Raw genomic sequence first — 26,740 nt, 5'->3', positions numbered from 1 at the left:
TTCTACCACAGAAAGTCTAAGTTTCTGCTGTCAGCTTGGAGAAACTTAATAGCAAAAGTAACCCATTAAGAAAACAGAAGTAGGTTGTTCCTGTCAGAATTTTAACAAGCTTCCAACATTCAATTTCTAGGCAGACAAGGCAAGCAATGTTCTCTCTACTCCTCTCCAGACTTCTAGATCTCTGAAAAATATAAAACATGCAGCAAAAGACCTCAATTTAAGATTTCAATACGAACTCAGACTCCTACATGCTTAAGTCACTACTGAAAATTAGAGGGGTCTCTATTGAAAAGTTTAACTTCCAGTTACCTTTTCCAAAGAAGCAAATAGGCCTCTCCTTACACCACTTACTTGGACATGAAAGCACCACATCTTATTCTGGCATCGCTCCCTTCAGGAAAAAGCAGCTCTGGACTATGCAGCACATCAACCAGCACTGAGAATTCAGCCTGCATCATGGGAGTGAACTGCTGCTCCAAGGAGGACACTACATCCTAGGAAATAAAGATGAGTATGATTTACAACTGAAGTCAGCCAAGAAAACTAGAAGAACATTGCTGTGGAGCTGCACAGTACTGCACTTCTTAACCCATACTACAGGAAAGCAACCTCCTTCTCCCCGGTTGCTCCTCAAGCTGGATGAAGAGAGGAAGATGCCCATTACTATCCATCTTGCTGTCTTCTTTTATATTTCTCCCCTGCAATAATGCCTCTAAAACACTTAAGAACATTCAGAATGAGAGGAGGGCCACAAAGATGATCAGAGGGCTAGAGCACCTCCCCCTGAGGAACAGGCTGAGAGAGCTGGGGCTGTTCAGTCTGGAGGACAGGAGGCTCCTTATAGCAGCCTCACAGTACCTAAAGGGGACCTACAGGAAAGCTGGGGAGGGACTTTTTGTAAGGGATATAAAGGGACATATATAAGGAATATGTTTTTATGGTGACAGGATGAGGAGAAATGGCTTTAAACTGGAAGAGGGCAGATTTAGACTAGATATGAGGAAGAAATTCATTACTGTGAGGGTGGTGAGACACTAGAACAGGTCACCCAGTGAGGTTATGGATGCCCCCTCCTTGAAAGCTTGAAGGCCAGGCTGGATGGGGCTTTGAGCAACCTGGTCTAGAGGGAGGTGTCCCTGCCTATAGCAGGGGGTTGGAACTAGGTGATACTAAACATTCCTTTCAACTCAAACCGCTCTATGATTCCATGATGTTTCTGTGATGGTGTGCTGGAAATGCACTGCATTCTGCATACATGATGTTAGCCTATCACCTAAAATGTTGTTTCCTGAGTATGTAGGGCACCTCTACTTATTTGAGTCCTGCTGATTTTTATAAACACCTGATGTCATTTAACCACTACCTTCACAAGATGATTTCCATGTTTTAAGTAACCTCTAGTGAAAGAAGCCTGACATAATGGTTCCTATAAACCAGAGGACCTCCCTCCATACCCCAAAAAAGAACACACGACTGTGACAGGGCAGAAAGGAGATCCTTCTCTGTGGATCACTTTAGGGAACAAAAACAAAGCTCCAACCCCTCTCTTCTGACTTCCGTATGAGCTGAATTCAGATCACAAATCAAAAGTCTCTCAGTGTTGACTTGACTTTGAACAGGCACCAAACAGGAGCCGAGCCATCTGCTTCCACCACCAATAAGTTCAAGGTTCACTGTATTCCAGCACTAAAATGGCACTGAGTGTCTCTGTGGAGTTTTCCACTGCTAACACATCACAGCTACTACCAGCCCAAGCCATTTGCTATTTTGTACCTGTAGTTTTTCTATTATGTTCCTGTAATCCCAGGCAGGCCCACCAAGAGCTTCTTTAAAACGTGGTCCGCTGCGGGCTGACATTCTCCACCCCATGGCTGCCCTCTGCACCATGTTAGAGTGACTCTTCATGAACAAGGTGTTCACCTGGCTGTCCAAATCCACCGGAATTGCAATCCCACGGTTCTTAGCTTTAAGAGAAAGAAAGAAGACATCTAGAGCGAAAAAAACTTCACAGTTTTCTGCAAACCATGGCATGCAAAATCCTGATACTCTAGAAGCTGAGGGGAGGGACTGAGAGTGGGATTTCACTTCGGTAAGTTTTAAAAATAAGGATCAAAACCTAAGCTGGTAGAAATCAGCTGTTACCTAGTTAAAGACAGAGAGCTGAACCACTTAAAATGAGCTGCAAATGGTTTCCAGTATACAGTTTCACAGGCACAGACACTTATTTTTAAAAGACAGATTATTTTTGTTACCAACTCATTAAAAAAAAAAAAATCAGATCCAGAGATACTAACAAGAGTAACAAAAAGAACATGCTGCACAGCTATTTTTTCTGTATTCAGGAGTAAATTCAAAAGTTCTTCATTCTAGCAGACATATGCACAACTTGCTAATTTATCCCATGTGCTGTTTGTTGCTTTCCTGACTATTTTTTCTTGCAAAGACCTTGAGAAACCAAGTGTATACAAATTAAATTTGGAAGACTTCTCTTCTTTTCTCTTCCTACAATTTCCTATACAGCCAGAGTTGTTAAGTCATGAGATTCCTGGACACTACTGCAATATAACTGATAAGCAGATACAATTGGCAAATACAGATCAATAATTCGACTTCTTTTATTTTTTTCTTAGGCTTTGGTGTAAGGTGGGAAGTGATAAAAGAGAGAATAACAGAGAAAAAAAAAACAACCTGGGGGAAGACTTGCTCCAATTTTTACAGAACGTCCACTGTTGAACTCCCACTGCATACAAAGCTGTCATTTGAAAAGGAAGTCCAAAAGACAATGCTAGAAGGTAGCTGCCCTTTCCTTTCTGAATATGTTTGTGTTAACTGTATCTCTCTATTTCACCTGAGATCAGAGTGACATTCTTCTAAGGCTCTGCATGAGTTGTCTGAAATTCGACAAACAAACAAGCGATTGATGCAGCAATACTTCTATTTGAAAGATTAGGTCACATTTAAATGATTAGGTTTTATATTCCATGCCGTTTCATTTAATTTCCAGGGCACAGTTTATGCTTAGTAAAAACTGAGAAATAGTCCTATATGCGGTTCTCTACCATAAACTGGCAATAACTAATTTATTTTTTTTCCTATTGAAATGAGGTGGATTTTTTTTAAAAGCATTGGCCCACATTAAAGTTCTGCACAACATGTCATTTCTCTGAGGCATCTCCCTCCTTCTGCACTGACATGCATGCTTTGCACCGAAGAGGAAGGCATCAAAAATATCGCACCCCTCCCTCCTATTTCCTAAAAAAAATATACAACTTCAGGTCCTGAACTTGTGATGTCAATAGATGACCTTCTTTCCTAAACAGACTGCGCATCTAACCCAACAGGAGTACTTGCAAGCACAAAGTCATGCATACAGCTCTGATGAATGAAGGCTCATGTCTTGCCAAGCACAGTGACTCATGAATCCCAGGCAGAAATTTTCTCTTCCTCTAAACACTATAGTGTAATGACAGGATTTATAATAAACCTAAAAGTGTCTGTGATACCTCAACCCTCAGCTTTAGAGACTACAGCAAGTGTGCTGTCATGTGCATCCTCATTCCCTCAGAACCTCTCACCAGCACACCCTACTCTCTTTGCCTTGCCTCCCGCAAGGTTGTATCCTGTGGCAGGACCAGGCCCTCCACCCGCTGATCAGGATCAACTGCAAAATCCCAGGCCATTTAGAGGGATGTCAGAGAGCTCTAATGCTCTATTTCTAGCTGGTACTTTCTTTTAAATAGTCCGCAGTAGGAAATTAAAGACATTTTTGCTTAGGTCAAGATAGGAAGACATTTCCCAGTAACCACATGCAAATCATCATCACCAGAAGTATGGCAGTTTCAACACTGGCAGTTGAGTTTTCATTCCCACTCTCCATTTGTTTTGAAGGCAAGGTGCTCAATTACCATGAGGAAAATGCTACGTATGGCTGGTCATTATTTCTAATGACTTATTTTTCTATGTTACTTGCCCAGGTTATTTTTCAAAACACATTTGTCCTGTTGCCACTTACATTTTTAAAGGAGTCCATTAAAGTTCTGCCGGTGTGGTTAGGATGCTGTTGCCTATTAATCCAATTTATTGTTTCCTAATGTCAATCACTAGAATGTTATCGGACAACGCATACTTCTCAATTAAGTGATATGTATGCAGAATTCTGATACACCCAGGAATAAATTTAGCAATGGGGAGCACACTGTTCAGAGGAAAACCCAGATTTCTGCAGTCCTACAGATGCCATTTGAAGTTAACAGCTTCCATCAATGTCTGAGCTGCAGTCAAGGACTACGACTGTTCAAAGCGTTGCAGCTAATTAAAACTATCACAAAGAAAACCAGAGAGAGAGAAAAAATATTCCTTTGTTTCGAGCAGTTTTTATATGTATAATTCCATTTGTAATTAAGATCTGTATTAGTTGTCAAAGGGCACCGTTGAAGTCTAAGCTGTAAACAAAGCCTTTGTCTTCTTATTTCTTTGCAGCTTGTAGAAAGTTTATCTTTCATTTGTTTCACATTTCATTATTTAAAACAACATGAAACATATTTTTACATTTTGGAAAGCTGATGAACAAATGTGAGCATAAATATTTATTTTTAATTTAGGTGTTGTTCAAAACGTGTCAATCTCCCTGAAAGCATGAACATAAAATATTTAAAAGCATGTTTATTTTTGTTCCACTTAGAAATACTTTTGGACAGCACTCAAACTTGCAAAGTAGGGTTAGAGCTGGTAGAAGAAGGAATGAGGAGGGGTTAAAATTCTGTTCCTCATTTGAATAGTGAACTGAGGAAAAAAGCATACTCACCATATGCAAACTGGTACCATCGGTACCTAGCAGGATACTTACCACAATGAACTAACACACATCTTCAGCTGGGGCAAAAATCTGCCTTGCAGTGGAGGTCACAGTGCCTGCTTACACATTGTGTCAGCCCCAGCTAGGGCACTCTACACAGGGCTAGTCACACTCTAAATATACTATGCTGTTTTGCCAATGCCAGAATAACTGTGATTTGCTGAAGGTCACTCACAAGAATAGTGGCAATAACTGCATTTTACATATAACATGCAATAACATTTGTTCATGACTGAACAAATGGCACCAGCAGAAATGGTCAACAACAGTGTCCCAAATTCAGGTAGGCCATAGCAAAATGTTCTGCTCCACGCTAGGTGGTTGTGGGCATATTCAATGTCCCATCAGATTTGCCTCTTCTTTTCTGTTTCAACTATGAAAAAGTGGTGTGAGATGGGGACACAAAAGAAAAGGGGAATATTAATGATGAGAATCATTAGCAGCTTAATTCGGGCCTCTCTACAGGCAAGCTGGACTCCACAGAAGTCCCAGTAGCAGACTCCAGCTGCTGAGAAGGGCTCAAACGGTCTGAATACATTGTATTTTGTTAAATTACCTGCATGTACATGTCTTAACAGAATCAGAGAACATGGAAGGGGAATCCTTACTGATACGCTATCCTTTCATTATGCTGTCTGCCTGAGAGTAGCATCGATTTAATACTAAGGATTTCCAGGAAATGGTCCTTACCTGTAATTTTCCTTAGAAAACTATTCTTCAGAGTAATACATCTTGCTGTAAGGAAGCCTTAAGTTCTCCTTGATATTCTCACCTTGTGCTTTCTAATTTAAAATTTTGCTCCGTTAGCTTTGAATGATACAGTATTTAATACCTTATCAGTGTTTAGTGCATTTTGTGCTACATAAAGCAATCCCTACTGTAGGTTTTGGGGCACACTCACCAGGGTTTCACGGCCTTAGAATTCCTCAAGGAGGAGTGGGACATAGAATTTGGGTCACAAAACCACCATGGCTGCTCTTAGCTGTGAGTCCCTTACTCTCTTTGCATTTTACACCCCTCTTGTACTTGCAGACAGCTATCTCATGTTCTGCCACCTTCCCCAGTTGTCACTTAACAGAGAAATGCATATTTAGTTCAATTAATTTGGCTCCATAAATCAGTCCCTGCAGCTCCTTAATCATTTACTGACTGCTTAACAAATGCATTTGGATGGAGAGACACTAATGCTAGCAACAGCGTGACTTTTTAAGGAAAATAAAAGCTTTGTGTAGACAAGACACAAGCCTGCCAGTCTTGCACCCTTCACTCAGATGTTTTTTTTTCCAGCAGAAAATCTACATTAAAATATTTATCAGTCTGTAAAAAGATCATCATTGAATTTTTCTTGCAATTAGGGAAACACAAACAGTTAAAATAGAATAAAATATGTGTTTCTTCTGAAATGTACTCTTCTTGCTGTCAAAAAAGTAACAACAGGATAATTATCTTATTTGAACTAAAAACCGAAAGTGAAGGTCTAGCTTTTATAAAATAGAAAACTGAAATAGGAAGAGGAACAAAGTATTTTCAAGGCTGAAAAAACTGTTTAAGGAAGTTCATCAGCATGGACATTAAAACAAGAGCAACAATTCCACAGAAGCAAGAAAACGTATCCTAGAATTTATGTTTAATGTTTCCTATGTGTGATCTGACAGGAAAATTGGAAAGGTTGTTAGAGCACATACAGGCATGGTCAAGAAGCATCACAGGAAGTTACTTTTTGATTCTGTACAACCTTAATGGAGGAACAGAGAGTTGAAAACGGAGAATAAACATAACTAGAAAGGACTCAACTAGACCTTCTGACCATTTGTTCTCTCGTTACAGACAACTCACGTTTTTTAATCTTTTTTTTAAAATGTATCAGTCTCCATATAAAACAAAGCTGCATTTATTGCCATATCTCCTCCCATTTTCTCTTGTTGATCATGAACAGCCTTCCAAAGTTAGTTCCAAACCTCTCACTCACAATCTAACTGAACTTAGGTTACTTACAGCCTCACATATTTTAAATAACACTGGTTTTGTATCAGCGCTGTCCTTTAGCTTAAATGTTTCTTCTTTGCCACTGTTGATCTTCCTAAGATAGGAAGATCAATAATAACAATAACAATACAGGTCTTCATTTTGCAAGGAAAATACGTGGAACTCTCATAAAGTCTCCTCCTGTCACATGGTTCTCCATTCCCCTGCTTATCACAATAGTACTTCCTCTGTACTTCCTCTGCCCTCTGTCAGAGTTTTGAACTTTTGAAAAAGTATCTTACAAAATTTGCCTCCTGTTTTGAAGGATTCTTTTGCTTTTTGGTTTTCCTGCGCAAAATCCTAGAGTATGATCTGATAATGAGTAATGTGACTTGGCATGCTAATAGATTTTTTAAAAGGGCTGCCAAGAGAAATAGCCTAACAAAATACGAGTTACTATCTGCCACTGTTTACTCACCTGGAAATTCTAATTATTTCATTATTCCATTATTGGTGGTAATAGCAGTCATACAAATACTACTTAAAATATCCTTTACATGCATGCAGCATCAAAGGGAAGATGCAATTTGCAGAAAATACGAAGGATAAAGCTAACGAATACTACAACAAGAGCACAACACAACATGTAGCTCAGCACACTGAGGTCCTCCAACCTTGTAACAAAAGCAAAAACTCATACTCAGGGGGGAAGGTCTAAGATTAACTTAAGAGGCAAAGGCAGCTTTTTGCAGAGGGCCTGAAAGACAGGTCAGCCATGGAAGAACGAACCTGCTCCCATACCATTTAAGATATACTCAAGATCTTTAGTAGTGAAGACAGGTGACATTCCTTGGTATTACCATATGGAAACATAGCAGATGATTTAAATGACAATCCTTCTGGCCTCAATCTTGAAAAAATTGTAAGATCTAGGATAATGAATTGACTAAAAACAAAATAAACTGTTAGTCTTCTTAGCTCCTCTATTTTCATATGGATCGGGGACCTTTTAAACAAATTTCATTTGTAGCTTCATCTTACTGTCAAAACAGCCATTTTGATCATTCATTTTTGGACTGTATTTTCAAGCAAAAGATCAGTGCTATGTGATAACATAAAAATGCAGAAGTGATTTATGTATCAGGTATTAATTTAGTTAAAGTGATTATCTGCTTCAAAAATTCACATGAACAAGAAGTATTACTATATATATATTATTCTGTAATTATTTTAATTCATGCCAGTGTAAGCAACTGTTTACTAAGCAACAAAAATTCAAGTGTACTGGTATCTTTGTGTTCCAAATCTCTTGGAGTCACAGAAGGGTCTGCTGAAAAATGCAAGCAAGCCTGTATACTTCCTGCTGAACTGGAGGCAAAAAACTGCCTAGAAACAAATATGCAAGTGAAGCTTGAAAAGCTTATGAAGTTTTTCTCTGGTAGTCAGGTGGAGTTGAAGTACCAAGGCTATAAGAAATTAGCTTCTGCAACATATCTTCTTGACCTGTAAGATAATGTACACTCTTACAGTGCTTATAACAAGACAGATCCTAAACTCCTAACACAGTACTTAGATCTACCTGCCAGCAACGTAACTAGTAAGCAATGGGCAGAATGTACATTGCTTAAACTTGCCCCGAAATGGGTCTTTTAAAAGTGCATTATTATATGGATCTTTGATATCTTGGGAAATCTGTGTATGATCTCTCCTCCTGCTGAGACTCATTTCTAAATCCAGGGCTACTACCAAAAAAAAATTTAGAAAATCATGTTTGTTCTTTCAACTCTATACTACATTTATTTTCCATCAAAAGTCTTTCGTCTCTGCTGTAAATCTGTCCAGTACTCTATCTCTCTGATATAGGCAAAATCTTTCTAGAGTGTTTTTTTTAAACCCTGCTGTGAAACATGAAGGCCCTGACATTAAAGCTGTCAGACTCTCAAGTTAAAAAAAAAAAAGAAAGAAAGAAAGAAAAAAAGCAGAAGAGCGTTCACAGATGCCTAGCCAAAATTTCAAAATTCAAACCTAGTCCAAACACTCAGCCAGAAAAAGAAAAAAAAAAAAAAGAAAAAAGAAAAAAAAAAAAAAGGAAAGGAAAGGTTGGCCTATTTGTATTAAGGAAGAAAACCCTGCCTTCTCAAAAAGCCCCATTTTGTGGGGTAGACAAAGAAACTTGGTATACACAATAATTACAAGGGCCTCGATTTTAAAAGCCTTCAGTACCCCCAACTGGGTTTTTCCAAAGCTTTCAGTAGAGCTGAACAGGCCTACTGAATTAGAAAAGCAAGCCATGTTTGGCACCATGCCTGAAAATGCTGAGTATCACATAAGGCTAAAATCTCATCTAGCTAGCAAAACTTTTATGGAAGTGTGTTTGTTAAAATACTCCATTTTCCACCTCACGTCTACCTTGCTCTTTTGGGAAATCCCCCTCAATAATTGCTTTCCAGTCCCTTTTGGTACTGACAGAATAAGAAGCCAAATAAAAAAAATTGTGGTAATTTGCTAATGTGATACAATTGTACAGTGTTCACTATTGGTACCAGTAACGAATCCTTAAGCCATTATAATATGGACAAGGAAATCAACAAACTGCATGCTAAAGTGTGCTTTCAGGGGCCAGCTCCATTGCTGCCAGACCCACGGCACACCAATGTCACTCACAGGCTCCCAGTCCTACTGCTGCTGCTGGTAGCATGGAAGTCATAGAGGAGGACACAGAGTGAGGCCCTTCAATGGTAGCTCAGCTCTACTTCCACATCTGAGAATGCCCAAGACATGGGCGGGATCCCATGAGCACGAAGCCAGAGAAGCAAGAAGGCTGGACAGCACAAAGGCATACTTTAAAAAAATGAACAAACAAACAAGAGCAAACCAACCAACCAACCAACCCACACCATAGACCACTTCCATCAAGGTGATGCACGCTTTTTCCCCATCTGGCTGTTATGGGTACAAATTCAGGTTGGCTGTTTCAGCACTAGGCTCAGCTGACTCTACATATCCTTTTCTCTGTGACCTCTCTGAGATAAAATTTGTTTTCAAGATTTAGTTCCACAGAAATGTAGACATGGAGCTGTCTAGAAGTATCCATAGAGTATAGTTGGTCTCAAAAGCTCTCATCTGCCTTACTTTCTTCCCTCTTTCCTCAGACCCCCAAAGAAAGTAATTTACTGATTACTCCATCCAGAAGTGCCAGAGGGGAGCAAGGAAGTAAGTGTTAAACACACAAAGACTAGAGTTGTCTCCAGTTTTCAAAGTTCTCTTGTCAGATAGATCCATGATTAAATCATTTGCACAACAAAACAACTGAAGGTTGCTAAGTTTTTAGATAACTGCTATTCTCACTCAGACAAAAAGTTAATGAGGTATTTTGACTAAAATGTTAAATTATATCCCTCCAAAGCTATCTCAAGATCTAAATTTAGAGTTGATCACTGCAACATCACAGAAGATGCAGATAGTTAAGGCACCCTTTCATTTTGTTTTATCATTATTTATTAATTTAAAAATTGCATCAACTACAACATTTAGCCAGTTTCTATACAATTCTGCCTTTAATTCGTGCTCAGTGGAACCTTATTCTCTTAGTTCTATAGAAACTATTTTGAATAATCTTTTTTTCCTTTTGTGGCAAACTTTAAAATTATATTCACAGAAATGTAACTTATGAATGAACTTTTAGCAGTCTTATCTACATACAGGTGAAGAATGCTTTGTTTTGTTTTTTATTTTAGGATGGAATCACTCCTGAAGTAGTTTTAAGTCTTTGATTTTAATGTAGTATTTGAATTCATTTCAAAGCATGTAACTTATTGCTGCCCTTGGGACCAAATATGATTTAAGTCTTCATGCCAGTGCAAGCCAATATGCATGTAACAGCAGTAAATGCATAGGCCTGATGGTGAAGAGAAAGCAGAGAAGCTATGGAGTTAGAGAATTCTGTTTTCCACCCCCAACTCACTGAGGGGACAAACCCAGGGGAAAAAAAAAGATGGTGTTCTCTGTTAATTCCTAAGTGTCACTGTTTACAACATTACAGCACGACTAGAAATGTCCAGATATTCTCATACTCACAAGTTTCGGTTATGTTTTAATACCATAACTATCTTGAGTAAATATAATTCATTTACCAAACTCACTTCTCTGGCTGACAGGTTCACCCCCTATTTGATGGAATAGATTTGAAAGCATTATAAAATGTGTCAGAATTTAACCTTAAAGTGGGATTTCTTAAATTACTACTGGCAGAACTACACGGTGCTATAATCAGAGAACTAAAACAAAAACATAAACATTCAACCTCAGGTAAGTCAGATCTTAAAACACAGAGAACAACAATGAAGGCAGAACTTGGCACCTACCCACTTCAGCCAGTGTTTTGATACATGACTCCACTGAGGCTTTCTGAGTTGGGTTTGGCCAGGTACAGTTGTAAATTCTAAAAGCAGACTGCAATAGCTGAATAAAAACAGGTTGATGTGTCTAAAATCAAAAAGATAAACATGGAAGTTTATACTTTAAAATGTCCTCACAACTGTCCTAAGGTTTGACACAACATAAATCTCATGTGTGGGGTTTTTTTTAGCTTGTACACTTAAATTAAATTAAATTAAATTAAATTCTCTTTGCACTTCAGGACAGGAGAGAATGCAAACCAATTCTGCACCCCGACAGAGGCCAAAGCATGTAATCTGCCACCAGATTACCACTGATATTAAGCACAGTACAGAGCAGAAGGACTGAGAAATCTTCCTGGTTCTCAGGTGTATGTACATTTGTCACAGAACACAGTGTTTTTTTGTATAAGCAACTAGATAAACCTTTATTCTGCAAAGATAACCTGTCCAGTGAATCCACAAGAGCCAGCGTTGAGCTGTCTGCTGGTCAGAGATGTAAAGAGTAAAAATGAAGAGTAAGTGATTTGAAGTGAAATTAAGCTGCCAGCCAGTGGCATGAGAAGGGAGAGAGAAATTAGAGAAGGATACAAAGGTACAGGATTCCTATGTCATTAGCAGAAGGTATCTCATTAATGGGCTGAATTACATATTGGTCTGTCTCTCTTTTTCTTACCTGGAGGCTGGTGCTGTTATCTGAAAACGGAGAATTGAAGAAGCCACTCACAATGCTCATTACAGGCTCAGTGACATATTTCTCCAGAGATGTGTCTGCGTGTTTGCGATCCGTGGTGGTGTTACAAACCTACAGGAAAGAAGGAGGAAACAATGAGATTTAGAACTTTTAAGTAAGCAAACTATGCTACATAGTATTTATTACAACCCATGTAATAATATTTATTCTTAGTACGGATTTTATGGAAAAATCTATCAGAGATAACTATCTTACAAGTTTGAGATGTATTTGGTATAGCTTATCTCCCTTCTCGAAGATCCACGCTGTATTTTAAATCTCCTCTTCTGAACTAGTTCTTTCTGGTTGGCTGTCTGTTCTTTCCACGAAAAAAAAAATCAGCACACTGCATACCACCTGCATATTTAGACAGATTCAAGAAGAAAATGAACGTTCCCTCCTATTCCCTACCTATTGGAGGTAAGTTGGAAGAGGTTTTAGAGATACAGATTGAAACAAACCCATTAGGTTAGAAAGATTTCAGGTAATGTTTATCTTCTTGCCACATTCAACACAAACGAGTGGCAAGGGTGAAGCTCATATGCAAAAAATAAATGTTTAAAAGGAGGGAAAGAGAAGAAAATAGCATAGACAATACTAACAGCCTTCCAGATTTCAAGCAGACAACATTAATTAAGAAAGCCACATGAGGAAAATAGAAAAGACAACCTAAAAACAATGAAAGAAGAGAACGGATAGCACTGGGACAATTTTGGAGCACAGAAAGATGATTAAATTGTAGGAGGATATGGGCAGATTTGTAGAAGTGATTCCTAAATACACTCTTTGGTACAATATTAAAAGTTTGTTGCTGCATAAAGATGTCAAGTTTAAAGAACGGAAAACATTACTGGGATGGTACATACGTGCTTCAGTATTTCTTCTCTCTTTTTTTTTTCCCCTCAACATTTTTGAACATCTATACAGAGTTATTTTTACTTTGCATATGTCAGTCCAAACTGTACTAAAAGAAGTGCTAAAAGGAGTCTACACAAAGCAAGTCAGGGTGAGAAAGGCAGGACTGGACAAACAAGGCGTACATATCATACTCATCCTACCTCTTCATTAGCCTTCAAATAAGCAGTTCTAGTCAGGTTTAAAAAGAAATGAAAGGCAAAATTATTCTTTTTCACCAATGCAAGCCACAGGCTTCTGCAACGTTCTAGAGAATCTATGCAAGAACAGAATTTATTTTGTTTACAGACTTCTGGGGTAACCTTCAAACTATCTGAGCTTTTAACACAAAATCATGAATCTGCACGGTATGTACTTATCATTACATCACCTTATGGATGGGGAACGGAAGTCCAGAGAAGCTGAGTGAATTGCTTAAGGTCACAAAGAAAAATGGGTGGCAGAACTAGAGACATAATACACAGCACCTGAATCTCACACAGGGCAAATACACCCTCTAATTACGCTGTGCCACTGTGACACTTGGACACCACAAGATAGCAATTTCACCAGCAGCACTTCAAGGAAGGTTACTGATGTGACATCTAAAAGCACCCATGTGCAGTGCAAGATATGGCTCACAAAAGTGCAAGATACAGCAAAACAAAAGCAGTGTCATATAGCAGGCAGAGAAATAATCAAAGATAACTTGAGAGCTGCAAGAATTAGGCACCTGGAGGAGCTTTGCTTGTCTGTTTTTCTAAAATGTGTCAGAAAAACAAGTCATGCCTCCACGTAGTGCAATCTTATCACTTCAGGAAAGGAAAGATTTTGGTCAGAGAACCAACAGTGGCTAAAATGGAACAGTAAACATTTCAACCCTCCAGTTTGAGGAGAGTATGACACCTCCTCTTCTGTGGCCCTCGTGGAGGTATAATATTGAGATATATAATCAAAACTTAGTTGGGAAAAAAAATAAAAATATCATAGAACTGAAAACTTCTTGGTATTCTTCTGCTTTTAATTAATCTGCATGGCAATTCTGACGGAGGCTGAGTATTTGTTATCCCAACGGGAAGACAGAGCTGTGCAGCACTAGCATGGAGAATTTAGAAATCACCAAACCTCAATTCCAAAATGCTGTTAAGCTTTTCCTTCACTTGTCTAAAAGTGAATAAGCATGGCAGAGCCATATGGGGAGATACCACTCTGCTTAAACACAGGTCTGAAACATTCCCATCTCAGAAGGACTTTGAAAATTCTCTTATCTGCTCTTATCCCTCTGCCCTTCTGGGGACTGAAAGATGTTTCTCTGTGGAAGAAGAAACCTGAAATGCGTGAAATGGAGATGAAGATTGAGAAAGCAGTGTTTAAAAACCTCTTAAGAGACTTTGGGACCAAAACTCACATGAATAATATTTCAAAAATTCTGCAGGAGAAAGTCACGATGACTTCACAGCTGTCAGATCTCAGCTGTTTTTAATCCTGCTCAGAATACAGCTGCTGACTTACAGAATGAGCCACCTGTGGGAAAGGGAAGCCTTTCCTGGAGCTGCACCCACCTGCTCAGTGATGCGCTCTCAGTCATACACGGGAGAAAGTAGGTTGGCAGAAACAGCAGAAAAAGGTGTCTTTGAAAGAGCAATTGCTTTTGGCAAATGGAATTTAATACACACATCTGCCAACTGCCTGTTTTGCAAGGTATCACAGTGTTGAAAAAGAATGACAGTTGAGGACTAAATATTTCCTTCTTTGGTCTAGCAACAGATAAAAAAAAAAAAGGTTTCTTTTTTCCTTATTTCTTTTTTCAGGTTGAAGGAATTCAACCTGAGGATAACACTCTCCATCTTTCACCTTAGTGCTCTCTAATGACAGACTCAGACTCAAAGCTCACAAACTCACCCAGTGACAGGCATTTGTAGCAGCTAAAAGGAAAGCATTTCCCCTTCCCCCACGCAAAAGCATCTCTTTTAGCTCACTGCAACACGGAGGATCAAAGGGCTCTTTTTCTAAATGCTTTGAAAGGTATTGTAACATCTTTCATGAAGCTGACAGCATTCTAACCGTCCTGATAGCTACATAAAGCTGATGTATTTATAACTCAGAGGCTCAGCCTGGAACCCAGAAAGCCAAATACGCTCAATAACATAGAAGATACAGCTACGCATGGGGCCTGGCAGAAGAGCAGAACATGCAAAAGCATTTTGGATATGTTCTTTTACTTGTTTTCACTGATAATCTTAATAAAAAGGGCTAATTAGGCACTTGCCCTAAGGACTTTTCAGGAGAGCAAAAAAAACCTGCATTTTGCCATTTGGAGAAAAAGGCACACACACAAAATATAGCATTAACAAAACACTCAATATTCACCTCTGAAGACCTGGAGCCAAATTTGTCCTATTAGCAAATGAGAACAAGTTCAAGGCTCACCAGCATCAGGATAACTCCAAATCACATGGCAGCATGTCTCCAGGCTCACAAAGTGAACAGTGGGCAGAGTCCCTTCTCTGCATGCATCTGCTTTAAGCCAACAGGCCAGGAAAACTGATCGTGTCAAATAGTTGGGGAGGGGAGTCTCGTCAGAAGGTCAGTACCATGATATATCAGAAAAGTGCAACCCAGAAAAGGATTTAAAGCAAGAGAAAATACTTCTTGGTGAAAAACAGTAAGGTTAAAAACTGGAATTGTGCTCCAAGAAGGTTCCTGATCTTAATTTGCAAATGAAGTGGGTATGTCCGGAAGGGCTTTTCAGCTAAGCAACAAGGCAAACAGCAAGAAAACTGAACTTGTAGAGGTCTCTTTACTGCTGAAAACAGCTACCATCAAAAAAGAACACAAATATTCCTATGTTAACCTGTGCCCAGAAAAGGGCAAAAATAAAAACATTTATAAGTTTTCTGTTTCACAGAAAAATGAACAGGCCCCTGTGCCTATCACACAGCACAAGTCTCAGCACTCATTCTTCCTTTGGCCATAAATCATTGTGACTATGAGTATGGTATTTTCTCCCAGTAGGTTTCAAAGAAATGATTTTGTGGCACACTATTACTCTGGTGTAAATGTTTGCTGCAGGACTGAATCGAGATTCTTTTTCCTTTTCTTCTCTAATTTCAACAAAATGAAAGATGCAAGGAGTGAGAACTTGATGGATTATGAAATGCAATGGACCACGGACAGGGAAAGGATAGACATGCACTATGAGAACATGCTCCATAACACTTTCAAATTACTGGCTGGCAGTCAAATATTGGCCACCAGCACAAAAAAAAAACCAAACACCTGTGTTTCTACTTCCTGAGAAAGAGCAACTCCTTTAATAGACATCAATATCAGGCTCTTACAAGAAATACTACCCGCTAGAAAAAGGATAGGTATTGCAAGCTGTACTCATTATTTCACACTAAATTCTCCTCCTGGTTCCACTATGGCATGCTATTTTTCCGGAAGTAATAAGCTTCCCAGTTATATTTCTTCCAAAATATCAGGAGAGGAAAACTGAATATCACTTACGTCACTTATGACTTGAAACTTGATGCAACTCTATCTGGTGACCACTGATGGAACCCATGGCAACAGCATGGAGCTGTAACAGGGAGGGGTCAGGTTGGCTATCACGAGAAGACTCTTCACCAGAGGGCGCTGGGCACTGGAAAAGGCTCTCCAGGGCAGTGGCACCCAGCTGGCCAGAGTTCAAGAACCGTCTGGACAATGCCCTCAGACATATGGTCTGATTTTTGTGTAGTCACGTGCGGAGCCTGGAGTTGGACTTTGGAAATTCTACGATGCTGTGATTCTAGGGAATCGAATGCCTACACTACCAACTATGTCCCATCACCTTGAAGCTGATCATTTATACACTAATTAGTATTCTGAAAAAGTAGAGCTCTACACCTGCCTTTTGCAGCAGTGAGAATGTAGTGACAGCAGAATAAAAGACCAAGAAAAAAAAAAAAAGGCCAAGGTTAAATTAAAGAAGAAACAGGAGACAAAGAATTTCTTTATCCTTGATTCTCTCTATACTAAGAGAGTAAAGCTAGGAGATTACAGATGTGGCTGTTTGTTTTAATTACCACCATAATCACAAGTAATGCACACTCCCAGTAGAAGGACAAAATGTTTTCAACCCTGTTTCTTGTGTATCAAACCCACACATCCAATTTGTTTTTCTGGAAGTAAAGAGAAAGGGACATGTGCCCAAGGTGCCCTTCTAGACAAAGAAGACCATTAGCAATTAGCAGGTTAAATGATGACAGATAAAATAAAATAGAAATGATGATCTGTTAAAAATATATTTATATTCAACTTTGAAAAAGCAGTGGATAAAATTAAGGAAATTCACACAAAGTTCAGTTGTCATCCCTGACTATACTGCAACATACGATACCTCATGAAACTTACCCTTGCCATATCAACAAGAAAGTTCTCAAATAACTTCCAAATGTGGTTACTGGCATAGATTTCTTTCATTTCCACCTCAGTGTCCACGTAACAGTGGTTAACAAAATTAACATAGGCAATTTTCACCTGCAGGATGAGCAAATACAGAAACAATATGAAACAGAACAACAGAAGCCATTAACATACCTATTTTCTGTAAGAATACTGAATGAATAAGATCATCCTTCCAATTCTAAGAAATGCCAATAACAGTAACACTGTATGTTTGGTTCTAAAGATTTAAGAGATAAGCGCGGCAACAAATACACTAATGTACTTACTGAAAGACCACGTTAAGAAAAATAGAGATGTTCTCCAAAACTCTAATACCAATTCCCCCACAAAGCAATAATAACATTATTAATTTAACAGTTAATAACTGATATTAAAATGACATTCAGAATACAATGGTCTGGTTCAAAAATCAGGAACTGCCAAAATGGAAGACACCCATGTATTAATCAGCTGATCCTTGCGGGCTGATGCCTTGTGACAGGCCTGACAAATATCAAAAAAGGTCTTTAACAGAGATGAGACCACAATCCCTATTTTCTGACAATCCTATGCAGCGCTAATATTCAGAGTAGGTACAACTCAGACCTAAATGAAAGAGAAAGCTTTTGCAGCGCTGTGATTACTGCCACAGCAGTGCAGGACTTCACTCCTCTCCTGTACTAAAAGCCTGTGCCAGCACATCATAAAAATGGATATCCAGTGACTGAAATGTACGTATTAAATACAGACTTTGACATGGTCAAAGGAGAAGAGATGGTCGCAGTTTAAAGAGGTCAGGAGAAAACTCTTAGATGTAAGTCTTTTAGGTTTCATTTGTTTGGGTTTTTTTAATTAGCAGCTGTTAACGTCAACATTAGGAGGAACCATTTGAGCAAACATTCTACTTTATAAGAAAAGAATCAGTTGATCACAAGGTGACTTTCTTATGGGACAGAGGAATTATATACTTCAGCAAGGCCTAGCTGCATTGATACGAAACCCATGCCTCCAACAGCCTATAGAAATCCTCCTGACCAATATGCAAGGCCGGAACAAGGTCCTGCATAGACTGTAAGAAGACTTATTTTGATCACATCAAATTTGGTGCAAGCATTACCATTCTCATCAGCATGAAGTATTACAGTTCTACTGAGCCATTACTGGTACTATCTGCAGAATTAGGCCTGTATATGAAGCGAAAAAGGGTATTTGCCAGACTGGAACTGAATTTAATAAAACAAGACTTCACCCAAAACTCCCAGTGACTTCAACATGGATAGAATGTTACTCTAGAATTTCCAACAGTTCAAAGCAGAGGAAAAATATTAGCCTGACAAATCACTTAGCTTACTCTTTGCCACTAACAGCCAGAAGTTTAGCAGGGGACTAAATTCTAACAGTAGCTGGACAAACCCACAAAAACAACAACAAAAAATTCTCCCGATCCAGAAATGACTAACAGCAGGCAGCAAAAGGGACAGTTTTCTACTTAAAAAAATATTAACAATCCTTTCTCATTTATTTACCTCCACAAGTGACACCTGCTTCAAGCCTCTTTTCTGCGTAAATACTCAACTTTTCAGGATATTAGAAACAGCAAAATATTTCTGTGTTTCTAAAAATTGTAATTCTGCTCCATCATTCAGTGAGTCTTACCTCAGGTATGCAGTCATCATGGGTCACCACTCTCACTATATCATCCAGTGGCAGGAGTGAATTGCACTTGATCTCTGTATATACATTCTTTCCTTCTGTACAAGCTGCTAGCAATTCCACTAGAGTGATGTGATACGCTAAGGGTCCACTCTCGTCTGCTCGATCTCGCTCTGAACACATCATTTGGAGTAGAACTGGAAATGATGCTCTATCGTTGTAGAATATCAGCACATCTTCACCCCCATTTATCAGCTGAAAAAGATACCACAACACTTTAAGAACCCTGCACTGCAATCATTTTCTTAATTACTTTGCTCTACCTTTAAGCACACAACAATTCTCTAGCTAGGGAGCCCCTCCCCCACAAAATAAAAAATTAGTCTGATGCTTACAAAATGCACATGTCAAAACAATGGCCAAGGCAAACTGCTCTTATCTGTAAGTGTAAATCTGGAATAAATCACCAAGGAATGAGTTCATGCAAAGTGAACTCGAAGTTTAATCTCTATGTAGCTCTCTGTTTACCTAAGACATTAGGCTTTCATTGTTATTCCCACCATCTCAGTGTCTGTTTGAAGTTAGTTAATTACTCTTATATCCTATTGTAAGGCCAGGATGCATTATTATCCTTATTCTACAAGGTACTTGAGGTACAAAGATATTACAGAAAAAGCCTGTGGCTCACCCAGAATTTACCTAATCTGAAACAAAGAACAACTCTTCCTAACCTGTGGAAATCTGGCAGATGAGTCTCGACACTGTCACTGTCATTCCAGCACTTCCACTTATCAACGAACTGGTGTATGTGAAAAATATTTGAATTTACTACAGGTACATTGCTCATCTCAAGAGTATCCAGAGCAGAGATGGATGCTGGCAGCTACATCTCAGCAGATCTCATGGAAAAGTTTTCTTCTCATATGGTTTTGAACATATCCCCCAAACACATACATAGAATATGCCTACTGCCAGTGCTACTCTGTGAGCTTGGACAAGACAGCAGACCTGTCTTCTCTTCATCACTTTCCTTTCAAGCATAGTTCACTCTTAATGGAAGTGAAAATAAGTTCCCATAAACCCTTTTTAGTGCAGAATACAAATTGGAAGCACAACAGCCACATGTATTTTGTGAACAAGGCATATGACATTGTCTGCATGTGACATGAAATCATAGCTTACTGAATTCAAGGGTAGAAGTAAAGACTGGTGGAGCTGTAAAGAAATAGCAAAGTAGCACGAGAAGGAATGAAAGCTAGTCTCCCAGAGGAGCTGAAAAGTAACAAAATTCAGAAAAAAATTCATTACATTTTTCCAGTGTTTCAAATTGTGATTTCCTCTCTGCTTGATTATTTTTACTTTGATAACTGTGTAGATTGAATTCTGAATTCAGTCACTACTTCTTTTCCTATTTCTCCTTTTTATTCTTTCATTTTTAAAATGTTTACAATCAGACTTTTCAAAATAGATATTTTCTGGACACTGAACAGAGGAAACGTTTAAAAGGACAAATGCTTGGAAGGGAAGAATGAGACAATATGGCAATTCAGAAGTCATACATTTCACTACTCTCAATGACAAAGAGGACAATAGGGAAAATATGAGTATTCAAAATGTTGGAAAGTTGACATTTTTAATGCTGATATCTAGAATACTACACTCTTAAGACACTTCAAATACAAAATTCTTAAGAAAATCCACACCTAGCCCTCTGAGAAGGTATGTACTGTGTAATTTCCCATTAGGTTGACCACTACATTCCCATAATTATTTTCCTCTTATGAATGTTTTGCAAAGATGAATGACAAGATTCTTTTTTTTCAATCTTACATCAAATCCACATACATCTGTTCCAGTGCTGCTGATAAAAGGGCAAGTCAAAAGGATCCCTTGTCCTTTTACGTACCTATCACTGATGAATGAGGAAGGAATACCACAAGGCATTAGATTGTGAAAAGTGATTCTGTATGTCATGTTTGCCACATACTGACTGTGATGAACCACAAATCAAATCAGATGATATTGCATAAGCATGGGAAGAGCTAAGGGGACAAAGTAAATGCAAGGCAAGAAGATATTAGTGTATTTCCCCAATTTATCCATTTTTAATGGTGACTTGCAAAGGAAACCCACTGACCTGTACAGAGAATATGATTTCACTAAAAACAGAAAAGGAAGAGAAGTATCACAAGAATCACAAGAATCACAAGGTTGGAAACGACCTATAAGATCAGCCAGTCCAACCGTCTCCTCATCACCATTGCCACCACTAGTACTAAACCATATCACGCAGCACATCATCCAGGCGCCTCTTGAACACTGCCAGGGACAGTGACTCCACCACCTCCCTGGGCAGCCATTCCAGTGCCTGACCACTCTCTGAGAGAAGAAGTTCTTCCTTATGTCCAACCTGAACCTCCTCTGGTATAACTTACGGCCATTGCCCCGTGTCCCGCTCGTTGCCTGGGAGAAGAGGCCAAATCCCTCTTCACCACAACCTCCCTTCAGGAGGTTGTACAGTGCAATGAGGTCTCCCCTGAGCCTTCTCTTCTCCAGACTGAACAATCCCAGCTCCCTCAGCCGCTCCTCATAAGGATTGTGCTCCAGACCCCTCACCAGTTTTGTTGCCCTTCTCTGAACACGCTCCAGGATCTCAACATCTTTCCTGTACTGAGGGGCCCAAAACTGAACACAATACTCGAGATGCAGCCTCACCAGTGCTGAGTACAGGGGGATGATCACCTCCCTGCTTCTGCTGGCCACACTATTTCTGATGCAGGCCAGTATGCCGTTGGCCCTCTTGGCCACCTGAGCACACTGTCGGCTCATGTTCAGCCGAGCATCAACCAACACCCCCAGGTCCTTCTCTTCTTCACACTCATCCAGCCACTCATCCCCAAGCCTGTAACGCTGCATGGGGTTGTTACGGCCAAAATGGAGGACCCGACACTTGGCCTTGTTGAACCTCATCCCATTCACCTCAGCCCAGCAGTTCAGCCTGTCTAAATCCCTCTGAAGGGCCTCCCTACCCTCAGGCAGTATCTGGCATTAACCAGGTGAAGTTGTTACTGAGTTCAGTGAACTCAATGATGGTGGGCAAAAACAAACAAACAAACAAAACAAATCAAAGTAGTAAAAACACATTTTCTTCCACTAAAGTATATTTTAAAGGAGTTAAGAATTCTATTAAAGTATAATCAATGGTGGACAGCATCAAAGGAGTTGCTGATGCTCTGCAATGTATCATTCCGAAACACCACAGATAATAAAAAATTCTGCTACCACACTGATTTGCTTCAAAAGTAAACTCTGCTTTCTCTTTTGTAATAATCTTTGCACTGGCAGGCAGCTTTTTGTTCCAGGAACCTTGAAGCATGCTTGTAATGATAAAAAGTGCCCTAATGGACATCTCAGGTAGGTAAAGTTCAGTAGCACTCTGGGGACATAGGGACAGGTGAATGAGCCAGACTGGGACTTAAGTCCCAGTAAGTGTATCTTACGATGAAAAGTACTCTTTCCAATGATCTGTGTGCATGTGCTAAAACATGTAAATATGATTAGTTTATCCCTTACTCCCACTAAACAGGAATAAGATAAAATTCTCAGGGGTAAAAGAAAACACAGGAGCAGGCATGTTGCATATTCACTCTATCTTGTCTTATAGTAAATTGTTTACACACCCCATCTGGAGGCACAGAAAAGTTACACTGCTTGTTTAAGGTCACAAAGTACGTCTCAACTGTTTGCTTACAAATAGTCCTGGATTCATCTCAGTTTCAACCACTAGGCTACACTGTTTATTACACTGCAATGCCATTCACGCACCATTCAAATTTCACTATTGGTATTCTTTTCTAACAAATCATAATTGTTAAACTGTAATTCCCTGCTTTTTTTTTTAAGCAAGTCATCACTGCATGCACCTTTACAGGCTGGGGGCTGATCTTCTGAAATGGAGCTCTGCAGAGAAGGATCTGGTTGTTGTGGTGGACGACAGATTGGCCATGAGCCAGCAGTGTACCCTTGTGGCCAAGAAGCCAATGGGATCCTGGGTTTCATTAAAAATAGTCAAGGGAGGTGATTCTCCCCCTCTACTCTGCCCTGGTCAGGCCACATCTGAAAAACTTTGTAAAGGTCTGGGATCCTTGGTTCAAAAAAGGAAGGCATATCCTGGAGAGAGTCTAGTGGGAGGATATAAAGATTATTAGGAGGTTGGAGCACCTCCCTCCCGAGGAAAGACTAAGAGACCTAGGACAGTTCAGGATAAAGAAGAAAAGATGGAGGGGTCGGATCTCATCACAGTTTACAAACATTTAAGTTGGAGAAGTCAAATGGATGGGGTCAGGCTCTTTTCTGTGCTGTGCAGCAACAGAACAAGGAATAAATGACAAAAACTGCAACACAGGAAGTCCTATACAAACATGAGGAAGAACTTGTTTACTGTGAGAGTGACAGAGCTCTGGAACAGGCTGCCCAGAAAGGTTGTGTAGTCTCCTATATTTAGAACCTGCCTGGACGTTTTCCTGTGTAAACTACTGTAGGGAACCTGCTTTAGCTGGGGCTTGGACTCGATCTCCAGAAGTGCCTTCCAACCCCTACCATTCTGTGATTCTATGATTTCACTCTCTTCAGTAAAAATAACAGTGTTTCCCATACCAAATCCTTTCAAAAACATGATTTAAATGTCATACCCAACTTCATTTCATTGTTCATCATGCGGTCAATTTGAAAATGCAGTATAACAATTTATGTTTCTGCTCTTACATATCGGTAACAAAATGCATTTAATTGAAGAAAGTCTCAAAACTGTGTTTGATCAGAAAGTAAAAATCCATAAGAAGCTAAGGTGAATGGGGAAATATCGAAAAGCATTAGGGCACAAGAACAATCTGAATTATGTAAATCAAAGGCTTGTAATTGAGATTACATTTTAAAACACTTCAGTCAAATTGAAAAGGTTGAGGTAGATTTCATTAAAGGTTATCCATGTAAGCCAAAGCTTTATTTTCTCAATTAGAAGTTTTTCTTCTTTGTTGCTATGGAATTAAATTTTTTCAGGTTTTAGTTCTATTCGTACCACAACTAAAGCTTCTTTCTGTTTTCTTTCTGAAGATGCACTTCGAAAACGCAAATGAACTTTGAAAGAAAAGAAAAATGTTTGTTACTGTGATCTTATCTGGGCTTTTGACCATATTCTATTTTACCCACTAACTCACTGAGCTTTTAAAATAATTACAATTAAATGCATGAGTGTCTGCAAGTCAAAGATCTCATTTATCATGCACACTATACATGTAATACTATTTGCAGAGAAGTCAATTAAGTATTTTGTTAATAACATAATTGGCATTAAGATACGTCCACAAACTACTCTGTGGAATTTACCAGGTCAAACTCTACATTTATCTATTTAGAGTAGCTCTACAAACTCTAGCAGAAATGCTCCAGAATTACAGCATTGTAAACAAAAGCAGAAAGTAGGAGGAAGGGTCTTTACATGGTTACATAGTTAAAAAAGTGGTCTACAACACTACTTAGATAAATCCATTGGGAAAAGAGCATACTATGGGGCAAAACCATACCAGAATATGCAAGACAGATTTGTACATGGGATCCTAACGTACACCACAGGAAAATAAAGGTTTATGTTACTCAGATTTATGTTACATCTTTTACATACAGACATATTGTTATCAATATGATAACACCCATGTTTTCTTTCTAGTAACTACACAGATGGCCCTATAAAATTAGACTAAATTCCCTGAAAGACTGAATTGCTAAAATATTACTTATGGTACTATTTAAAATTCTAAAGCTACAATGGCATTGTATCCCACTGGTAATAAGAGTGGAGAAAGCAATCTCAGAACGCTAGTGTGTTAAAAACGTGTGAACAACCAACATGCAAACTATTAACCTACCTCTGTCATTACCATGTCCTGGCATTTTTTCACATATTTGCCATCTGCTTTTACAATGGTCTGCAGGAAACGCAGGTATTCCACATGACGGCCGTGGGTCTCAATGCAGTGTACAAAGTGCTGTACCACTCTTTCACTAATTTCATTACAAAGAAGGTAATTATTCATGAAGATATGCCGCATGGTTTCAGCTTCCAGAAGCTAAGAAATAAAAACAGCAGATTTATTTTGAGATTGAAAGATTCACAAGACTGTAGGCTAGAGAAAGGCACAGCAGTAAATGATGACTGGAAGAATCCAGTGCCCACCAGCCCAGAGATAAACAAGTAACTTTAAGGTTACTTCAATTTCTGGATTTTACGATGGCATTTCTCTACCTTTTCCTAGGACTACAAAATGGTCCTAAGGTAGACATTAACAAAACGTATGCTCATGTGGAAGGTGAAGACACACTCGTAACGCACTATACACTGCCAGAGCACTCCATAGGGACTTCGGTATTCAAGACAACTGAGACCACATTGATACTATTAATACTATTAAACTTGGCATAGAGATCCTTCAGAAAGTTGCTTACTTACTTCTGGCATCCTCTATGGTTGATAGAAGAAGGCATTTCTAGCACATGAATCAATGCACATCTAGCCTGATCCCTCTCTGATAGCATATCTCTTTCCACATGAATTACAGAAGGACCTTAAGGTTATTTTTCTATCAGTGAATAGAATTCTTTAATAAAAGCAGATCGCTATTAAGAAAGAGATACTGCTAAAAACCCAGTAGCCAGACTGTATACATTCTGGAAGCTTTTCCTTCAAACTTCTCCAAAGTCAAGTGTGCTCCTGGAGCACACTTTTATGTTTGGCATCATTTGAAAAGACGATTGTGCCACAATATGAACAAAAGCACAGTAACTGAGCTGACTGGAAGATCAGCTTCAAAAGAAAAAATGTGTTAGAGAAAATAGGGTCCATACTTGGTACTTGAACTTACTATGAATGCTGGATAGGACGAAATCTGAGATCCAGTGACCCCGTGGAAAAGCCTGCACCCTTCACTAACTCCATAAATAAATAAATAAATAAATAAACAAATAAACACTTCCTTCAGTAATGTGGAGAGGTCAGAGGTTAACTGTACTAATATTCACACTCTTTCTAAAAAAAAAACATATTATGCTCAGCTGTTCTGCCACTGAAAGAAGTGTCATTTTATACGTCTTAGTTGTAAACACAGACATATATAAAGAGTTGGACTCTGACAAAGAGGTCTAATGCCAAGACTGATTAATAAAGGGAAAAAAATTATATTAGTTGAATCAAATGGAATCACCATTGACAAAAACATGTCAGGTTTTGTTACCATACAAGCCTCATGAAAGCATAATCACAGCATTTTCTTCCCTGACTTACAGTCCAGATGCGAGTGAGTTAGGAAGAATGAGTTTTAACTCATCCTCACAAATTATCATCGTCAAGCTACACAAGATGCGATGATGCAACCCATGTTAATAGATACTACCAGTAAATCCCATAGGTAACACTGTTTTATACTTTAAAAACAGCAACATTAAAAGCAATGACTTAAAGAGCAATAATAAAGGAGAAAAGATAGGAAAGAAAAGAGGAAGCAGAGAAGGCATAATTTAATAAAATTATTTACTTAGCACTGTCACTTTTCACTGATTCTATATTTTATTTAAAATGACATACTTACCCCTGGAGTTAGGAATAAATTGAGATTTTTATGGAGGAGAACTTGATTCTGAGGATTTCCTCGGCAGAAATTCTGAAGAAAAGTATGGGCTAGATTCATAACTTCATTCATCTTTTCATCACTCTGGAGAAAGAATTGAAGAATGCTTCAGCTGGACATACCTAAACACACA

The 26,740-nt window shown here is 38.9% G+C and overlaps 1 protein-coding gene across 1 annotated transcript in view; it reads right to left on the bottom strand.

The window, feature by feature from the left end:
- The window catches only part of ITPR2 (inositol 1,4,5-trisphosphate receptor type 2), a gene marked incomplete at both ends in the record, with an annotated part of 260,856 nt that overhangs the window by 119,528 nt on the left and 114,588 nt on the right, over positions 1–26,740 (bottom strand). Inside the window, 8 exons of the mRNA XM_079549692.1 lie at positions 352–494; positions 1,774–1,964; positions 11,185–11,305; positions 11,894–12,022; positions 17,243–17,368; positions 18,932–19,183; positions 24,853–25,053; positions 26,569–26,691. Of these exons, the coding sequence (XP_079405818.1) occupies positions 352–494; positions 1,774–1,964; positions 11,185–11,305; positions 11,894–12,022; positions 17,243–17,368; positions 18,932–19,183; positions 24,853–25,053; positions 26,569–26,691 (1,286 nt within the window). The remainder of the gene's footprint in view (positions 1–351; positions 495–1,773; positions 1,965–11,184; positions 11,306–11,893; positions 12,023–17,242; positions 17,369–18,931; positions 19,184–24,852; positions 25,054–26,568; positions 26,692–26,740) is intronic.

Source organism: Tetrao urogallus (assembly GCF_951394365.1).
Source record: "Tetrao urogallus genome assembly, chromosome: 1".
In the NCBI taxonomy this organism is placed as follows: domain Eukaryota; kingdom Metazoa; phylum Chordata; class Aves; order Galliformes; family Phasianidae; genus Tetrao; species Tetrao urogallus.
This window is presented reverse-complemented; position numbering and strand designations above follow the sequence as displayed.